The 18,136-nt window shown below is 32.2% G+C and overlaps 1 protein-coding gene across 6 annotated transcripts; it reads left to right on the top strand.

The window, feature by feature from the left end:
* Positions 1–3,925: 3,925 nt before the first annotated feature.
* On the top strand, positions 3,926–16,419 carry LOC148760195 (uncharacterized). Of its 6 annotated transcripts, none has more exons than XR_016023338.1 (13): positions 3,926–4,163; positions 4,291–4,478; positions 4,554–4,614; positions 4,700–4,748; positions 5,838–5,892; positions 5,967–6,054; positions 6,722–6,840; positions 8,285–8,410; positions 9,134–9,227; positions 10,496–10,650; positions 12,278–12,380; positions 15,038–15,245; positions 15,909–16,419. XR_016023338.1 is itself a non-coding variant. In XM_088802837.1 (12 exons), the coding sequence occupies exons 1-11, from the start codon at positions 4,010–4,012 to the stop codon at positions 12,335–12,337; spliced, it is 1,149 nt and encodes a 382-aa protein (XP_088658963.1). In that variant the 5' UTR covers positions 3,926–4,009; the 3' UTR covers positions 12,338–12,380; positions 15,909–16,419. The 6 variants fall into 6 exon arrangements, 4 of the variants coding, with proteins under 4 accessions (XP_088658963.1, XP_088658962.1, XP_088658964.1 ...); XR_016023337.1 differs by having other exon boundaries at positions 15,038–15,291; XM_088802837.1 differs by lacking the exon at positions 15,038–15,245.
* The last annotated feature ends 1,717 nt before the right edge of the window (positions 16,420–18,136 follow it).

Below are 18,136 nucleotides of genomic sequence, written 5' to 3'. Positions count from 1 at the left end.
CATTTCGTTTTCGCACAAATACCCATTTATATCTCACTGGTTTTACATCATTTGGTATACGGACTCCAGGTCCAAAAACTTCATATTTTGCAATTGAATTCAATTTCACTTTGATTGCGTCTTTTCACATTGACCAATTATTTCTATATCTATATTCTTCAATAGATGTAAGTTCAAGATCCTCATTTTCTTTCATAATATTGAGCTCTATATTTTATACAAAATATTGTTGATATTTATTTACCGGTTCCATCTTTTCCCATCATGACATAATTGATTGAGATCTTTTTATTTTAACTGATTCTAGGTACCTGAATTTCTTCTAAAGTGTTTATCACTTATGTCAAGGGTCTCTTCTAAAGTCTTTACTTCTTCTTTCTAACCATCTTAAATATTTGTTCCTTTTCTTTTTCGAGGACTTTATCTTTGGAATCGATTGATTTCCACGCTTCTGGCGTGCTTTGTCCTACAGGGACATCAATGCTAATAGGAGCATTTACAGCTGGTATATAAGATTTAGTTATTCCCTTTAGGTCAGTAAATACGTCTGACAACTTATTTACTATATTTTGTAAAATAATTATCTTTTGAACTTCAAGTTCATATTGCTTTGTGCGATGATCAAAACTAGATAATGATAATTTACTCTAAGAAATTTCCTCTTTCAGCTACTTATTTTCTCCCTCTAATGTTGGAAAAATTGTTTCATCAAAATAACAATTGACAAACTTTGTCATGAATAAATCTCCTATCGATAATTTTAAATATTTAATTACAAATGGAGATTTGTATCCAACATATATTTCTAACCTCCTTTGAGGACCCATCTTTGTGCGTTGTGGTGGACCAATTGAAACATATACCGCATATCTAAAAAATTCTTAGATGAAAAATATTTGGTTTCTAACCATAAACCAATTGTATAGGGAGAATTTATAATAACTCATTTAGCCTGATGCATACAAATGCTGCTGCATCCAAAATGGCATGCCCCCAAGTCAACATTGGGAGTTTTGAATTTCATAAGCTTGTAATCAGTTGGAAGTGTTTAATAAATAATTCTGCTAAACCATTTGTGTATAAACATAAGCAATAGGTTGTTCAATAGTTATTCCAACTAATATGCAATATTAAAGACTTGAAATGTATATCCACCAGCATTATCAAGATAAATAATCTTGATTACATAACCAGGAAAATGTGCTTGCAAATGAATGGTTGCAAATGCTAAATTGCAAGCTATAATAAGCACACATGTGACCATCTAGTCGATGCATTGGTTAAAATTATGAAATATCTAAATGGTTCACAAGATAGATGTATGAATCCACATATAACCTTGAATATTATTAAAAAACGTAGAGAATTCAGTCCCAACTTTAGTTGGTGATAGTCTTATAATTTATTTACCTTTAGAGCAAGTAGCATATAAAATTCATTAGATTAAAAAATCTTCTGGATTTTCAATGAATGATAAATTTTCAATCATTTTTGCACATTATTGATCCGAGATGGTCCAACCAATCATGCCAAATATTAAAATCATTAGTAAACTCCTAGTTCACTATGGGTTTCAATTATTCTAATATTTGTATAGTTTAATTCTGAGAACAGAGTGAGTAATTTTCTTTTCAACACACACTTTATACTTGAGATAATAGATGTAATATAGAGGTATTAAGTGTCATTTTCATTTGTTGTCTCAAAATGATATCTATTCAAACGAATATCTTCAAAACTTAATAAACTTTTTTGAGACTTAATAAAAAATAATACATCCTCTATTACTTTATTTCTCAAGGTAGTAAAATATTAGCTCTTCTGAAGCCTCCAATTAATCTTGTACTATCAGATATTGAACTAACATTGATTTTTTTGTCAAGTAGGAAAAATATTTATTGTTTTTAAATATAGTGTGTGTTGTAGCAATGTCTGCTAGACATATATTTACATTATTGATCTTAGATCCAACAAGATCAATATTTATATTTTCTTTAATAAAATAAAAAATTTACAAGTTAACATAAAAGAATATTAAATGCATAATTAAAACACATAATAATAACATATCATTTAAATATAATGAAAACATATTAAAACATCTTTATAATATAGATACTAAATATACCAATTATTATTAAGTTCATTATCAGATATTGCTATCATCAATCGAATGATCAATTCCTTTTTCAGGATAAGAAAATCAATAATAGATATTTTTATTACCAATCATGTAATCAATTCCTCTTTCAGGGTAGACAAATATCTTGATGTGCTATATAAACTTGGCAATGATTAAAATTTTCACAAGATGTTTTAATTTTCAATGATGCTTAATAAAATTTAAGACGTACAATAAGTACGTGACCAATGATTTTTCATGACACATCAATAATAGTACGTTTTTTGCATTCCTTTTATTCTTTTCATTATTTATCCACTTCTGGTGGGTTACAAGTATTCATCCACTTTTTGATGGGTTATCCACTTTTGATGGGTTAGTGGGTTAATGTATTCATCTACTTTTGGTACGTTGACAGTATTCATCTATTGTGGTAAGTTACAACTATACATCCACTTTTGGTGAGTGATCCACATATGATGGGTTATCCACTTTTAGTGGATTATTCATTTTTTTTAGTGAGTTAGAGCATCCATCTACTTTTTATGGTAAAATTATCTATCCACTTCTAGTAGTAAAATTATTCTTAAATTCAAATGATAAAATTATCCATCTACTTCTAGTGATAAAATAATAATTAAAATAGTGATAATGTATATTGTTATGGCCATTATAATTAAATGATATTGCATTCACTTCAAAGAATGGATGGATTCATGATTATGACCATAATTATTAAATGTGTCGCATTCACTTCAGAGAATGGAGAGATTTATAATTTTTTTTATTAGTATTTCGTTTGTTACATTCACTTCAAGGAATGAAGATTCATAGTTTTTCATTAATAGCTATATAATAGTAAATTCACTTTCCAATCAATAGATAAAATATAATATATAAAGCATGATAGTAAAATTCATATTAAGGTTGATTTTAAAAGAATGAAAAATACTAAAGAGATATCAAGTCACTTATCTGATTTTCTAAAATCAGAAATCAAAACTCAATTATTGAAATCCTTTTGAAGCTTGAAGATAATGAAAACATAATAATTAAATGTGTCGCATTCACTTCAGAGAATGGAGATATTTATAATTTTTTTTATTAGTATTTCGTTTGTTACATTCACTTCAAGGAATGGAGATTCATAGTTTTTCATTAATAGCTATATAATAGTAAATTCACTTTCCAATCAATAGACAAAATATAATATATAAAGCATGATAGTAAAATTCATATTAAGGTTGATTTTAAAAGAATGAAAAATACTAAAGAGATATCAAGTCACTTATTTGATTTTTTAAAATCAGAAATCAAAACCCAATTATTGAAATCCTTTTGAAGCTTGAAGATAATGAAAACATAATAATTGTAAAACTTGAGAGATCAGACCCAATTATTGAAATCCTTTTGAAGCTTGAAGATAATAAAAACATAATAATTGTAAAACTTGAGAGATCAGATATGAAATAAATCTTAAAAGAATAAATAAATATAACTTGAAAGAACAATTAAAGAGAAGAAAGAAAGTATTTATAGGGAAAATAGATCTTATTGAAGTGTATATTTATAAATGAACTAAAGGGCCTATTTATAGGTAAATAACTTCCTTATCTTGATAAAATTTATAAGATGAAGATAACATTTAGAGATTAGATAGATTAAATTATAATCTAATTTAATTTAAATCAAATCTAGATATATATAGAATAAATAGATATTTACAAAAATATTTATAACAGTTTTTGCTTTTTATCCGATTATTATTCCTTCACTGTAACGTATATATATAATGGATAGTGTTGAATTTGAAGAGAGGTGAAAGTGGTTCAACAGTGGAGCTCAGTAAACGAAAGTGGAAGAACTTACACTAACAAAGAGAGAGAAATGGAGAGATTAGGGGAATGTATAGAAGAGTTATTGAAGTTCACACTCCAATCTCACATTAACAAATCCCTCAATTTCGAACTGCGTCTCTCCCCTGAATTCTGCTCCGGCCTCCTCAATTCCGACCCCGCCGATCCCAACCCGGGCCCCCCTGGTAAGAAAATCCCCCACAAAATTTGAAGCGATAGCAAAGCAATGCATCTTGATAATCAGAAGGTTGTTAGGGTAATTTTAGTCATTTGATAGAAGCATATTTGCTTTTTCATACTGGGATGCTGCAGATATTTTGAAAGGAGTTCCCTCATACCCTTTATACAAGCATCTCGCATTAGCTTTGTACCAATCCATTGTTTCCGGCTCCATTTGCAATACACAACACAATTTGGGGCTAATGCACGACGAAATTTCTACCAAACAGAAGGAAGAGTGGAATAAGTTGGTTTCAAATAAGGGACTTGAATTGATAAATGTTAGTTAGTCATTGTTGATGCTGCTATTTTTGTTTTTCTTTTAGGTTTATGACTAATAATTTGTTTTCTTGTAGATTATGGATAATATAGAATTTGAACTTCATGTTCAGGAGCCCTTCTTTTCAATGTTAAGAGGTATTTTTGGTTATTTTATTTTTTACCATTGCCCTTGTTCCTTTTTCATTATCTAAGCAATTGAGAAACTTTACATTCTTCGCAGACGGCTTGAAGACCATTGAAGGAAGGTGTGCAGGTGGCAAATACAATAAGTAGGCCTTGGGATTCACTTCGTTTTTTTCTTCCCCCTTGTTCCTTTGCATGACTGTTATTTCTTTTTCTTTGGCACTTACTTTTTAAACTTGTTTTGTACTCATTGATTTCTGTTATGCAATCTATTTGTTTTGTTACTTGAGGACACCGTATGCATGCACTGATGGCCGAGCAAATTAAGATTTCTAATTCAACTGTAGTTAATCCAGCGTGGAATATACTCTATACAAGTAGCTAGGGAGTAAGTTGCTTTGGCAGGTTAAACTCAGCCTTAGCCGACCTTTCTGGTTGCTAAATAAAAACCATCCTGATAGCATATTTGATAGGTGAATTTTTTGTTTTTTTTTTCTTTTAAAAAGGAATAGATCCTGTTTTATTCCAGTGACAATGATAAGTATATAAACAAAAGGTAACCCCTTGTCTATCTAAGCTCTTATCTTTGGTAACAAAATTATGCGTTTGCTTGACAGCTTCAAAAACTCAATATTGCAGAACTCAGCCTGTGAGAGTATATACTTGTGTGAAATCTACATGACATATGTAATGTTCTTGGTTAGGGGCCATAAGAGGATTCTCAATATGTCCTGCTTTATATTTTGAGCAAGAAACAAAATGAACTCCTCTTTCTAATCAATGCATGCTTTTAGGGTTCATGAAACAGAAGGCCTGTGACTTTGTGGCTTACTTACTCATCATACATTTGAATTATCCTACATGCTCATCCTGTTGAGGCAGAGGTGGGAAACTTTGTTTGAGGGGGCAGCGGACGGCCTGGAGATTGAAGTGTCAATGTGACCTGAAAATCAGAGTTTATAATTGCTAAGCTGTGTGATTTAAAGTTTTGCATGTCTTCTGAACAATTTATGAGCTTTTAATGATAAGCCAATTCAGTTCTTCATTGATGGTCAGCCTTTGTTATGATATTGTTAATTTAATAATTAATTTCCAGTTGACTTTCCCCCTTTTTTCCATTATTGGTTTCAGGGTGTCTTGGTAGAAACCTGATTTATCTTTGATTCTTTTCCTTCTTTTCCTTTTGATAAGTGAGACCTTTTATTGATCCATATATTAATTATTTATTCTTTTAGTATTGAACCAGGTGCTATGATCCTCTTTAATAAATGTCTGGTGCTTGAAGTTCAGGTGAACTAATGCTGATGCCTTATACTCTATGTTCATGTTCTGAGTTGGGCTTTTCTAATTTCATCAATTCGCAGGATGTTCATCGTTATGCTACATTTTCTAAAATGTTAGAGGCTGAAAGTCTTTTGCAAGTCCTTCCGGGAGTTAAATCTACTGAAGAAGGTAATGGCAGTGGAAGTTGGCCCATGATTGGCTTAGAAATATTTCTTTCTTCAGACGGGGAGAACATGGTTTATTCTGTTGTACTATATATGGAATGAGGGAACTCATTACCGGATTTCAAATGAGGATTAATATCACTGTATAAAAATCATTTAAGACTGAGAGTAAATGATGTTGTTAAAAGATTGGATTCTAGTTCATTTGGTTCTCTGAGAGTTTATTGAATATCATAAGATCATAAAATCTGTTAACGTAGCTATTAATGAAATCTGATTTTGCTGAGAAATCTCAGAAATCGTAGCTTTTCTTTTATCAGAAACATCTTAAATGTATAGAGACTATAGAGGAATGTTAACAAAAGTTAACTAAGGATTTGACATAATAAGTATAGGAGGTTGCTAGTGTCTTGGGTCCATAACTTATAACCATGCATGTCTATGTGCTACTTAGCCTCCAACTTTCTTTTGTTTTATTAGTCATTAACAAAATGAAAATACTTGTGCTTACCTATTTTTATGTATTAGGACTTCGAAATCTAATTTTATTCTAAATGTGGCAGGTTTTTAGTTAATGCAGGAGTCATTGAAAGGAATATTGTGGGTAGTTTAATTCTTGTTTCTAAATGATTTGCTAATTCCTTTGTGGTAATTTGTTGTTGTGTTTGCAGGCTTGCAAATATATAGGAAATTTTATACAGAGGAGAAGGAAAGTTCTAATGGCGTCCTTGCAATCTGTGTTTCTAATTTGGTGGATCAGCCCTCTATCTTGTTGGCCAGCATACTCTCTGTGAGTCGTTTACAGCATTTTTTGAGTTGTAAATTTTGTTATATGTATCAAATTAATCTAATATCTTGCCAAAGGAAAATTTCTGTGTGGTTGCTTTGTGCATGCCTGGTTGGCTTATGTCATGTTGATCGAGTCTTAAAAACCTTTGAATTTCTGATACAATTCCAAATAGTTTACTGGGAACTTACTATTATATAGTAATGAGTGTCAAGAGAGAAAGAAAAAGCTAGAAGGAACAAACTAACATTGTGGTAGTCTCCTTTATTGATTCTATAAACATGAAAAAAACAATGTTATCCATTTTTTCATAATATACCCTATATAAGGAATGGTTAACAGGTAAGTGTCTAGATCTGTATGTTATCACCATCAGTCATGATTACAAAAAGGAGACATGTGAACTTATTCATGATATGGCGGTAGAAAGAAAGAAGTAAAGTGAATCTTGCGTCATGATCTGAAACTCTTGAAAATATTTAAGGGTGCATAATATATATACCTGGACTGTGACAAATTCTAATTTTGGATTCTCAGTTATCATTTACTTAGAAACGTAATTCTCAACTCAGTAGAACTGCTAATATATATACCTAGACTGTAACAAATACTAATTTTGGATTCTCAGTTATCATTTACTTAGAAACGCAATTCTCAATTCAGTAGAACTGCTGATAAAAAAGTGGTAAAATATTGATTATGATTAACTTAAATCTTCTCTTGGAACATGAGTTGAGATCCATTTTTCTGGTGAATAGTAATCTTTTTCTCAAGAATATGCTTCATCTTAGATCTAAGCAAGATCATGACATGATTGTATGAGCTGTATTTTAAAGGATTTTAGTAACTTGATTCAGCTATTTTATCATCCCAACACTATAGCAACGTTCCAGGCCATATGCATAGGAGAAAAAGGCATTTTGGACTAATAGAGATTTATTCTATTACCAATTGAAACATCTTGAACTAATGGTATATGGTTATATCTACTTTATTAGTTGGCCACATTAACAGATTATTTTACATATATTGTAGTTATATCTTTGCTGACAATGAACCAATAGGAATGCACCACGTGCTAGTGCTTTTTATAATTCTATATGTACAGCATACATCCTTTTTATGTTTGTAACTTTTGTAGGGATTTAATTGGTTTAACAGTTATTTCTGGCAGCATTTGCCTCATGGTGCCTGTTTCAAATCTTAAATCATGTTGGCAGAGTGATCAATTCATTTGCCATTCATATATGGATTTATTGACGGATTAAACATGTCATTTCACTTCTTATGAGATCAGTATTAGTGTTACTATTTTATGTCTGTTTGTGAATGCACTAGCTCTTTGAATCTCATATAACCAAAAATACAAAGTCCAAACTCATTACTTGCCCAATGTATTTTCTAAGTGCCCCAAGTGGATGTTGAAACATTTTATGTTTTAATCCAGGAACTAAGTTATGAAGGTGTTCAAAGGCTTCTGGCTCTAGCACATACTCCAGGAACAATTTCTGGTGCACTCCCCCCACCAAAATCGACACTTCTCTCGTCATTCATGTTGCCATATAATCCAGATGTAAGATAATGACTTGTGAATTGCTTTTATGCTTTCTATTTGCAAAGAAGGCTCTTTTACTTTTCTTCTTGTTTGCCCTAAGGTTTGTTTCTTGCATTGGACTTTCTTTTATTATCTCAACTGAATCACAATTAGTGTGCATGATTTTTAGTATTCAAATAAAAACGGAATGAAAAGGCTTGGTTATATTGATTGAAGAGATAGGTTTTTTTTTTTTTCCCTATAAAAAAATTTCTGTAAGTAAATGCAAAGAACTACGATAGTCTGGGTGGTGCAGGGAGAAGAGGCTATCCATATTTTTCTCACACCATGCCTGTGCAAAACTGACCTGTCGATGGGTGACTGTGAGTTTGTGTCCCACCAAACAACGGGTCCTAAGGACATTGATATTATCATTTTAACATTTCCTACTAGATAAATGTATGTTTTGGCGCTCCTTTTTGCTTTATTCATGATTTCAACTTTTGGTCTTTGAACTGGTAAAGAAAAACATTTTACTCTAGCCATGTGTCACAAGCTAGTTTGTTTTGGATATAACGTTTGGTAATCTTTAGTGTGCCTCTCTGTGTGTTTTTGTGGGGGAGGGGTATACATCTATACAGCACGATTTGATTATGGTATCTTTCTTTCTTTTCTTCCTTTTCTTTTAATAATTAATCCCAACATTGTTGCTGCTAACATATTGTATGACTTGATTATGGTTGTTCTTTTTGTGGTCTCTAGGTCAGAGGCAGTACCTTGACTCATGGAGCTAGGGCCTTGTCAAAGCACGCTGATCGAAGTAGTAGTAAGTACTGGGGAAATTTAAATGGAAGTGGTGAGTGCTTTTGTGGATTCAACTTGTCATCATGATGCTTAAAGATGTGCTTTTTGTTTGCCTTTTTTCTCTATCTTATTTGTTTTTGTTATTTGTGTGCTTGTGTGTGTGTTTATTTCATTAACATTGACTATCGAATGTGTGAATCTTTCCTGATTTCTTTGGTTGATAGAGGGGTCTGGTTTTGGTTACTCTGGTGTATGAAAAGACTAAAATCCTAGCTCTATTTTGGGCTTGCAAATTTTCCATGAGGCTTCTTGGAGATACTTGAGTGCGTAACAGAAAGCTTGATCTTACTAGGTTACATCTAAAATAAAGATAACTCCACTAGCAATAACATAAAATTAAATTCTATTGTTCCATCACTTGTACCATCTGAATTTTGGTTTCAAGAGTTCTAGTTTCTATGACTCATTCTAGGAGCATAATTTACTTTTGCTGGTTTTAAACAACCCAAATTCTCTGATTTTTAGTTTGGAAAAGTTGATCATCATAGGTTCTGTATCAAGCACACAACTGAAGTATTGTTATAATGTTTAGAAGACATGAGAGTATAAACTATACATTCATACTTAGAAATGTTAGTATATAGTTAAAAAGGGGGTTTAGTGTTTAAAGAATAATTTATGGATTTAGGTTTTGCTTTGAGTATGCAGTAACCAGATATATATTTGATAGGGTGGTAAGTGTTAATGTTGTAAGAAGATAAACCTATATCTATTGAACAATCTCCGTTTATATACCATAACTGAAAGACCAGACTAGGATCACATGATTTTTAGGTTGGAGTATGTGTAGGTGATTAGACAATGTTGCTCTCAATCTTCTAAAAAGTGCATTATGAAAAATATGACTTATGAAGGGAAAAGAGAGAGAGGCTAACCCATTTGGGTTTTATGCCTTTCCTCTAAAGCTCTTTGCTATACTTTGTGAGATACCTATATAGTAATTATTTACTTGGTGTATAGAATCTTACAATTCTGGAAGAGATCCTTGAGTTTAATCATGAAGTTTCTTGTGTTTACATTGGAAGATAGGTGCATCTTAGATGTGGGCACCAATTAGGATGGGAAAGAGGATAATCATATTAGTTAGGATATTTGCCTCTTAGTGCAAAGTTGGACCTTTCCAATATTACCAAATTAAAATTGATAGCGGGATGCCTAAATAGTCTATGTTGAGTGTTACACATGCTCACACATGGAACCTTGATTATTTCTTTAGTAAGTGACCATCTAATCGGTACTTTCCTATTTCTATTTCCCCAGATTCAAATAAAAATAATCTTGCAATGGGCGTCATTACTCATTTGATCACTAATTGTTGCTGGTTGAATGTGTATATTGTTCAATTGCATGGTGCTGTCTTTGAGATAAGAGTTGGTGAAGGCTATGGTGCACGATGGTCCAAAGATGGAACTAAGGTATACATATATTATCAAAAGCATAGTTATGGTATGCATGTATGCTAGTGATGCATTTATATCGATTGTTGTGTAGTTCGTATTTTATCATCTGATTGTTGGATGTAATAATCTATTTATACACAACATGCACATCAAAATCTAAGCTAACATGATACATTACGTTGATCAATGAAAATTTCTTAAATTATCTATATAACTATATAAATTTTATCCCTGAGGTAAAGTTTTTACTTACCTCTATTATCAATATACCATGAATTTTCAAAAAAAAAAAAAAAACTATATAAATTTTATGAAAAGTGGTTAGACATGCCCAAACCATTGGAAATTGGTAAGTGTCATCATCTATATAAATAGAATATTAAATTAAATGGTTGTTTAAAAAAAAAAAATTGCATAAAGCGCTTAGACTGGGGTAAGTTGGTTGTAACTCTATAAGCAACCTAGTGTAATAGTTATTGCCTTTTTCATATTTTCTTATATCAATTTTATTTTACCAATCCTTGGATTTGATGTCCCATTAACATTGATCATGCATGTCAAGTTTCAAGTTGATTATAATTTTCTAATTGATTCATTAATTTCAAAATTATTTCAATTGTTAGATACATATGAGTGAAACTGTAGTTTTCTTGATTTACCAGTAATTGATATTGGGTCAGCATGAATTTATGTGCATGATATTGTTGGGGGCTTGATTTAATATGATCCACCAAAGAAATTACTGATGGGTTATGGGTGAAATTATTTTAATTTTTTCAGTGGTAACTTGATCCCTACTGTCCCTAATTTAGCAATCTTTACACCTATTAGTAACTTGTTATGCAGATTATATCCTACCAATCCATTTTCAAGCCAATCCAATATATAACCATGGATCAATCAATTAGATTGTCTCAAACAGTATGTATTTAACAGTTATAATTTATGATGCAAAAGAAACAATTTGATTTATTCAGTTAAGTTGAAGATTAATATGTGTGATCTACATGGTACTTGAAAATTTTATATATTTATATAAGATAAAATATCTATTCCTGGATATGTTTGATATGTATGTGATAGTACCAACATTATTTGGATTGGGCTGATTAAATATTTAATTTTAGGTAACTGGGCTTAAAGCTTTTTTTCTCTTTGGTTGGAATTCATGCCTATACATATATATATTTGGATGGAATATATTGTGATTCCTTAGTGCCACTTGGCTTTGCGCCGTTTGCCTATATGCATGATTGTGGGACCTGGTGGATCCTTCACATCCAATATTTAATATTTTAGTATTGAGCCCATCTACCTTTTATTTACTTTTATATTTTTGTGTTATCTCTTTTAATGTCAACTTCCACTTGCAGTCCTATAAGTCCCCTAAACATGCCCATAAATGCCATAACAGAATGTATGTATATGCTACTGTCATCAATTTAAAAACAAAACAAAGATGCCTTACTTATGGCATCTGCATCTTTTCTACTACTGTATATTAATAACTGGCTATACATACTGCTAAAGCAACTTGACGCCATTCCTTTGATAGATATACATTTTATTTGCTTCAAGATATTTCACTTTAATATTTAAACTCTTAATGGATATAGTTTTTAACATTTTTCTGTTGTTTTAGTTCGTTGGATTTCTAGAACCATACATGGATGATGGTCACTTGAAGGGATGGAAGCATTGACTTGACTCTGGAGTTCTTTGCACTGGCTTCCATGATCTACAAGGTATCCCCTTCCATCTAATTGCTACCCCACTTTGTGAAGCTTTGGTCTGAGAAAAATTGAACTTTTCATTTCATGTGCAATTTTTCACCACAACACATGAACGCACATGCACTCTTGTTTCTTCCCTCTTTTTTGCAACCTTTTAATCACTTGCATAATACATGGTTTTTAACCTTCTTTTTCTTTCTGTTCATTCCATTCTCCTTTCATTTCCTAATTGTTTTCATTTCTCTTTTCTCTCTTCTTTGAGAAAAGAGTAATTTTTTTCACCTTTGAAGACCTTTTTATTAAGGTTAAGTTTGGCATCGTCACTTTGTTGTAAAATGGTGACTTGGGCCACAACACAACACCAAATAGATTGAAAACTGAGGTTTGTGGCTTTTCAGCACGGTTTTCGATGTCACAAGTTTTAAACAAACAGTTTTACAGTTCTTGATCTTGGTTTTTTTGTCTACTTTTCTTTGGCACTTTTTGTTTCTTTTCTTTTCTTTTTTGGGTCAAAGCATAGTCATTAAAGTTGAATCAGATGTCAGACTTGATGATAGCATTGGGTTGCTGGGTGATTAGTTCATAAATTGGGTTATTTTTTTGACACCATTGGATTAATTAAATATATTTATGTTATATAACATAATTTTAAAATTTAAGAATATAAAGGATATTATAGTTAAAAAATGTGGTTACAAATAAAAATTTGATGCAAAATACTCATAAAAGGAGTTATTGTTATAAACTTTCTAGTCATTAGACATATTATGATAATAATAGGAATATAAGTAAAATTATATGGAAGATTTGTCCTTTTCATTTTTTTTATCAAAATATTTAATGAAGCAATGATGGAGGTATCAGCTATCCTTTGTAAACCAAGGTTTTTTTTTTTTTAAATTGGGGAAAGAGGGATTCGAACGCTGCTCTTTAAGCAGAGATCATGCACCAATCAATGAGCCAAACTTTGGAAACCAAGGTTGAGAGTCAGCAACAACATATAAGAATTTTGCCAATTAAAAATAATAAAAGCCCTGGTTGACCCTAGAAAAGGCTGTCCTGGTTTGTCTAAAACTTGCCAGGTCAACGGTTTTGACTGTGTCATATGCATGAGCATTTCAAAATTAAACCTGACCCACTTTGGTTGCGCCTTGCTGTGTTTTAGAATTATGGTTCAGAGTTGAGACTAATAATTTTCTTCCAAGGTTTTGTATCTAGCGGTTATACCATATGTGAAACTGCAAAAATACATTTGCCAATCTTTGTAGCCGCATCAGTCTGGTAGGGAAACTCACAACATGAAGCCAATATTACTAATTTATATAAGTGGGATTGAGCTCATTTTAGATTTCCTTCAAATAGATTGGATAATTAGGAGCGGGTTTTGTATGTCATGTGGTTTTGGAAAGGTTTTATTTCCCTGACCTATATCTGCAATTACCTATATAAAAAATCAAATAATTATTTTTTTTTCTTCGTTGTGAATGAGTAAGTAATTAAACTAGGGTCATGGGATACTACATGACTACCCATTCTCATATTTTCATATTGAGGGTATCCTTTTCCATATCACTGGTTAAACTATTTCTTTTGGGCTAGAGTTTTCCAATGTTAGGGTTTCGATTCTGAAGAGGGCAATTGTTATGTATAAAAATGTTCTTATCCTAGTAGATTTATGTTTGTGCGTATGGATGGCTTTGACTTGGTTTTTTGGAGCCACTTCAATATGTTGAACTGATTCATCTCATAGACACTGGTGAGTGCATCAAGAATTAATAGTGAATTTATGCTTTTGTGGTCGTAATCCTGAATAGGATAAGATATGGTATATATCTGCTATTGAGTGTGGCATGGTGGCAGAGAGTGGTAATTGACAGAAACTAGTAATTTAAATTCATAAGTAATGCATTCATGGAGTTATAATTATGTTTGGTAGACTGCCTTGATTTAGCTGGAATGTTGGTGAACACAACACTTGTAGGCTAATATTAATCTAGTTCTTACCACAATACGGCGTCTTGCTGTGAAGTTTTTGCTGGTATTGAAGGCACAAGCTGGTAATCTAAACTTGGAAGAGTCATGCTTGTAAGGTAGTAATATACTTTTTCATTGATCTACATGGAGTGAAAGGAATGATAGTTCCTTTGAAAGAATAAAGTTGCTAACATGAGATTAAGATGGAATTCTGGGCACTTTACTTTCTTTGCTTTTTTATCCCTCTTTGTTGCTGATTCTCGTTTCTTCTTGCATTTCCTATCTTGAACTTTGGCCATTGAGTTTTGTTGTTTTTCTGGTTTTTGGTTTCTGCTTCTTGTTTTCTACTTTTTGTTGTTTTTATTTGTATGCTTTACACGAACTAGGGCAGTTTTTTGTTGTTCTTTCCCTTTTTCCTCCCTTACTGTTCTTCCTATTAAAAAGATATTAATAATGTTACTTATCCTGTTCAAGGGGAGGCATAATCCAGTATCCTTTGTTTTTTTTTGATGGGATGGGAGAGAAACAGGATTGGGGGGTGTTAGCCAGTGGAGGAATGGATGATTCTTAAGCTGAGCTACAGGGAAATGGTAGCTCAGTGGTGGCAATAAGTGCAATTAAACAGTGTCTCAGATGAATATGCATTTTGAGTTTTTGATTCATCATTTTTGGTGTTGCAAAATTTGACTGAATAGTTGAAAGGGAAAGATGATTGAGAAGAGAAAGAACCGACAGACGATAAACTTTGCAGCTGATGCTGACAAATTTGGATTGGTGATGGCAATGATGATGACAGCCAAGTGTGTATATTTGTCGGCCACTTCATGATAAGAGCTTTCACATGGATTTAGTTGTGACAAGATTGCATCAAACTGCCCCTTGGGTGGAAAAGTGCTGACTATAGTAAGCAAGTTGGTTTTTTGGCCCCATACTTCAAAGCAATATCTGAGTTGAGTCATCACAATCTGTTTCTCTATCATGAACATTTAGTGTATGGAATTATCTCAAGGACAACTGATGTTAAGATTTTAGCTTTTTAAGTATGCTTGAACACATGCACGAGCTAGGATACTCTATGCTTCCTCCCAACTTTTGTAAATTATTGAACCAAAAAATTATTCGAACATCCCACCATCTGATACTGGTATTTACCTTCATTTCTATGAAGCTCTTTTACTAATTCTATTGACCTTATTGTGTCTTACCTCCAGTACACAATAAGTCTTTTTTGTTGGCTTTTTTAAAAAACACACATTAAAGCTCCTTGAATATGCTAAACACTTAGTTGGACTCAGTGTGATTATGCAGGAGATCTAGAGGGATTATTGTTTCAGGAAGTAGAAGAAGGGAGGCTTGTATGAATAGAATGGACCCCTCAATCCTAGTTTATCCGTTTGGTGATTCTTGCTTTGTGTAAATTTAATTGCAATATCGGAGGGCATCTATTGACATACTAAACTACATGTTTTGAATGTTTGTTGGTGGTTTAACTATTAACAAAAGAACATCAGTATTTGTTAAATTTATGAGTTTTGATTCTGATAAGCCCCAAATTCTTTTGTCCAGCAAATCTGAAACAGGTTTGTCTTCCGGAATCTGGAGTTATCCAATGGGTAATCAAGTTGAGCACAGCAACATGATCTGCCAGTAAAACTTTCTGATGGTATGATTTTGTGGTGGGTTTGGCTTTCTTTTCTTTTCTGCAAACGTGGCAGAAGCCAATACCCTTTGCTTGCATGCCACGTGTCCCACTTTATTCATGAATTTTCCGTAAATAACACCTGCAAGCATGGATAGCTGACACACCCACGATGAACAAAAAGCTCAGATTTCTGATCCAAAGTTGGATCCATACATTCATATGTAAACAGTAAGTTGAACCCAAGACCTTTTCAGATACGTAACTCTGCTCTTTCACTTTACTTACCAGCAGAATATTTCTGCCTTGCGCCGTGTCATTTATTCGCTACCTTTTTAATGCTTTCGGTGTACATTGTTCTTTAAAATCTTTTATGAACCCACCAAAAAAGAAAGATGAATACAGGCAATGGCCTTATTCCCTGATTGCATTTTAAAATTATGTGTTATAGTTTGTGGAGGAATGTAACATCAAGCCCTTAAAGTTGTACCTCTTTTCTACTTTTGTTGGACATGTCATGTGGCTCTTGAAATTTTCCATCCCACATCATAAAATTATTACAAATCACATTCACCTCTAAAAACTTCATCAAAGCTTTTGATTGACTCCTAACTTCATAGACCTTGATCCATTTGCTTGCGGTTGCTTTCTGTTGTTGTTTATCATGGGATGAATGTGACCGTATTCAGTCCTTATCTATGAAATTTTTGTATCCCACCTTTACATGGAAATAGTAGATGAGAACTAAAAAGTCTTTCTCTAGAGGTCCTCAATATAATTGTGATGTATCTTATTGTTTTCGAATTTTGATTCCTTTTCTCAGGAATTATCTTGAGTCCTTCAGTCCCATTCACTCCCAATAGCCCTTTGATAAATCTAAAAATTACAAAAAAAAAAAAAAAAAGAAAAAGGAAGAGAAATAGCAGAAGGAACACACGTGTAGTTCCCTTGACTTGCTTCTTTCTAGCCCTAAATTGTAATTGAACCAATGAAAGCATTTGCTTTATTTCATGTCTCCTGGAAATGACTCTGTTTTTTGGTTGGTAGGCGCAATTTGATCCCTCTTTATGAAAAAGGTAATGTAATTATAAAATTATGAGGGCAAACTTATCTTTGTAGGACCCCATTACATATTTTTTACATATTTTGTAACAATAAAGGGGTTTGGAATAAGTAATTGGACAGTGGGATTATTGTACAGCATCGGGAAAAGGCTTTGGAGGGGGAACCATATCATTCTAGATGGCCTTGAGCTTTTCTGCAACTTTGGTAGCCTTTTATAAGCAGATGCCTTAACCCTACCATTCACACTTTTGACCTTTGGAAAAGCTTTTGATTCGAAGCTAAAAGCATTCAATCGCACGTCCATGCATGGACACATTGCCAAAATTTTAGGCAATGCTAATGGATCCCATCACGCAACCTCACACATGACGTTGGCTCCTAAGGTTCATCAGTTTGTATTAGACAAAACTGTATTAATGCTGCAATAACAAAATTGAACCATTTTGCAAAAAAATTGACATACTTTTCTCATTTCAGTCAAAAGAAATACTTATGGAAACATTTGTATTTTATTTGAAATATATGTCCAAGGGATACCTCACCTTTAGACCTATAGTCTTTGGGAAAAAACAAAATCCATTCATCCCAAATGTAATATCTACAATTGATTTGGCCCAAAAATTAATGGAAAAAATTTATTTTTAGTTTCTGTATAGTAGTACTGAAAAAGTTTTATAATATTGGTGTTGGATTATTCTTAATGAAAAAAAAATTAAAAAAATGAAAAAAAAAAAGGAGTTTTGAAAAGGAAAAATAAAGGGAAAAAAATCATCTTTTTTTTGTGAAAAAAAAATTCACTCCATTTTTTTAGTAAAAGATATAATACATTTAGCATCAAACTAAATGTTTATATGCCAAAGGGAAAAAAAAGTGTTGAAACTACATATATATATATATATGAATACCCAATTTGAGACTGATGAAAGTATTGTTATGGGAACTAAAAACAATATAAAAAATAGTAATCATATAAATGATAATGAGGGAAACCTGATTAGGATAAGTATTTTTAGTTACTGATTGGTTTAATTACCTTACTAGCTATCCCAACCAACCAATTAAACGATTCATCAAAAGAAAAGATGATCTA

Source organism: Theobroma cacao, unplaced genomic scaffold (assembly GCF_053813885.1).
Source record: "Theobroma cacao isolate CCN51 unplaced genomic scaffold, ASM5381388v1 tig013, whole genome shotgun sequence".
Taxonomy (NCBI): domain Eukaryota; kingdom Viridiplantae; phylum Streptophyta; class Magnoliopsida; order Malvales; family Malvaceae; genus Theobroma; species Theobroma cacao.
This window is presented reverse-complemented; position numbering and strand designations above follow the sequence as displayed.

What these genes read in the sequence shown, in the direction of transcription:
- LOC148760195 (XM_088802837.1), top strand. Translation starts at nt 4,010, where the DNA reads ATGGAGAGATTAGGGGAATGTATAGAAGAGTTATTGAAGTTCACACTC. An exon ending in TCCCAACCCGGGCCCCCCTG is followed by an intron (nt 4,164 to 4,290) that starts GTAAGAAAATCC and finishes GGGATGCTGCAG; the next exon opens with ATATTTTGAAAGGAGTTCCC. An exon ending in GGGAAATTTAAATGGAAGTG is followed by an intron (nt 9,228 to 10,495) that starts GTGAGTGCTTTT and finishes CTATTTCCCCAG; the next exon opens with ATTCAAATAAAAATAATCTT.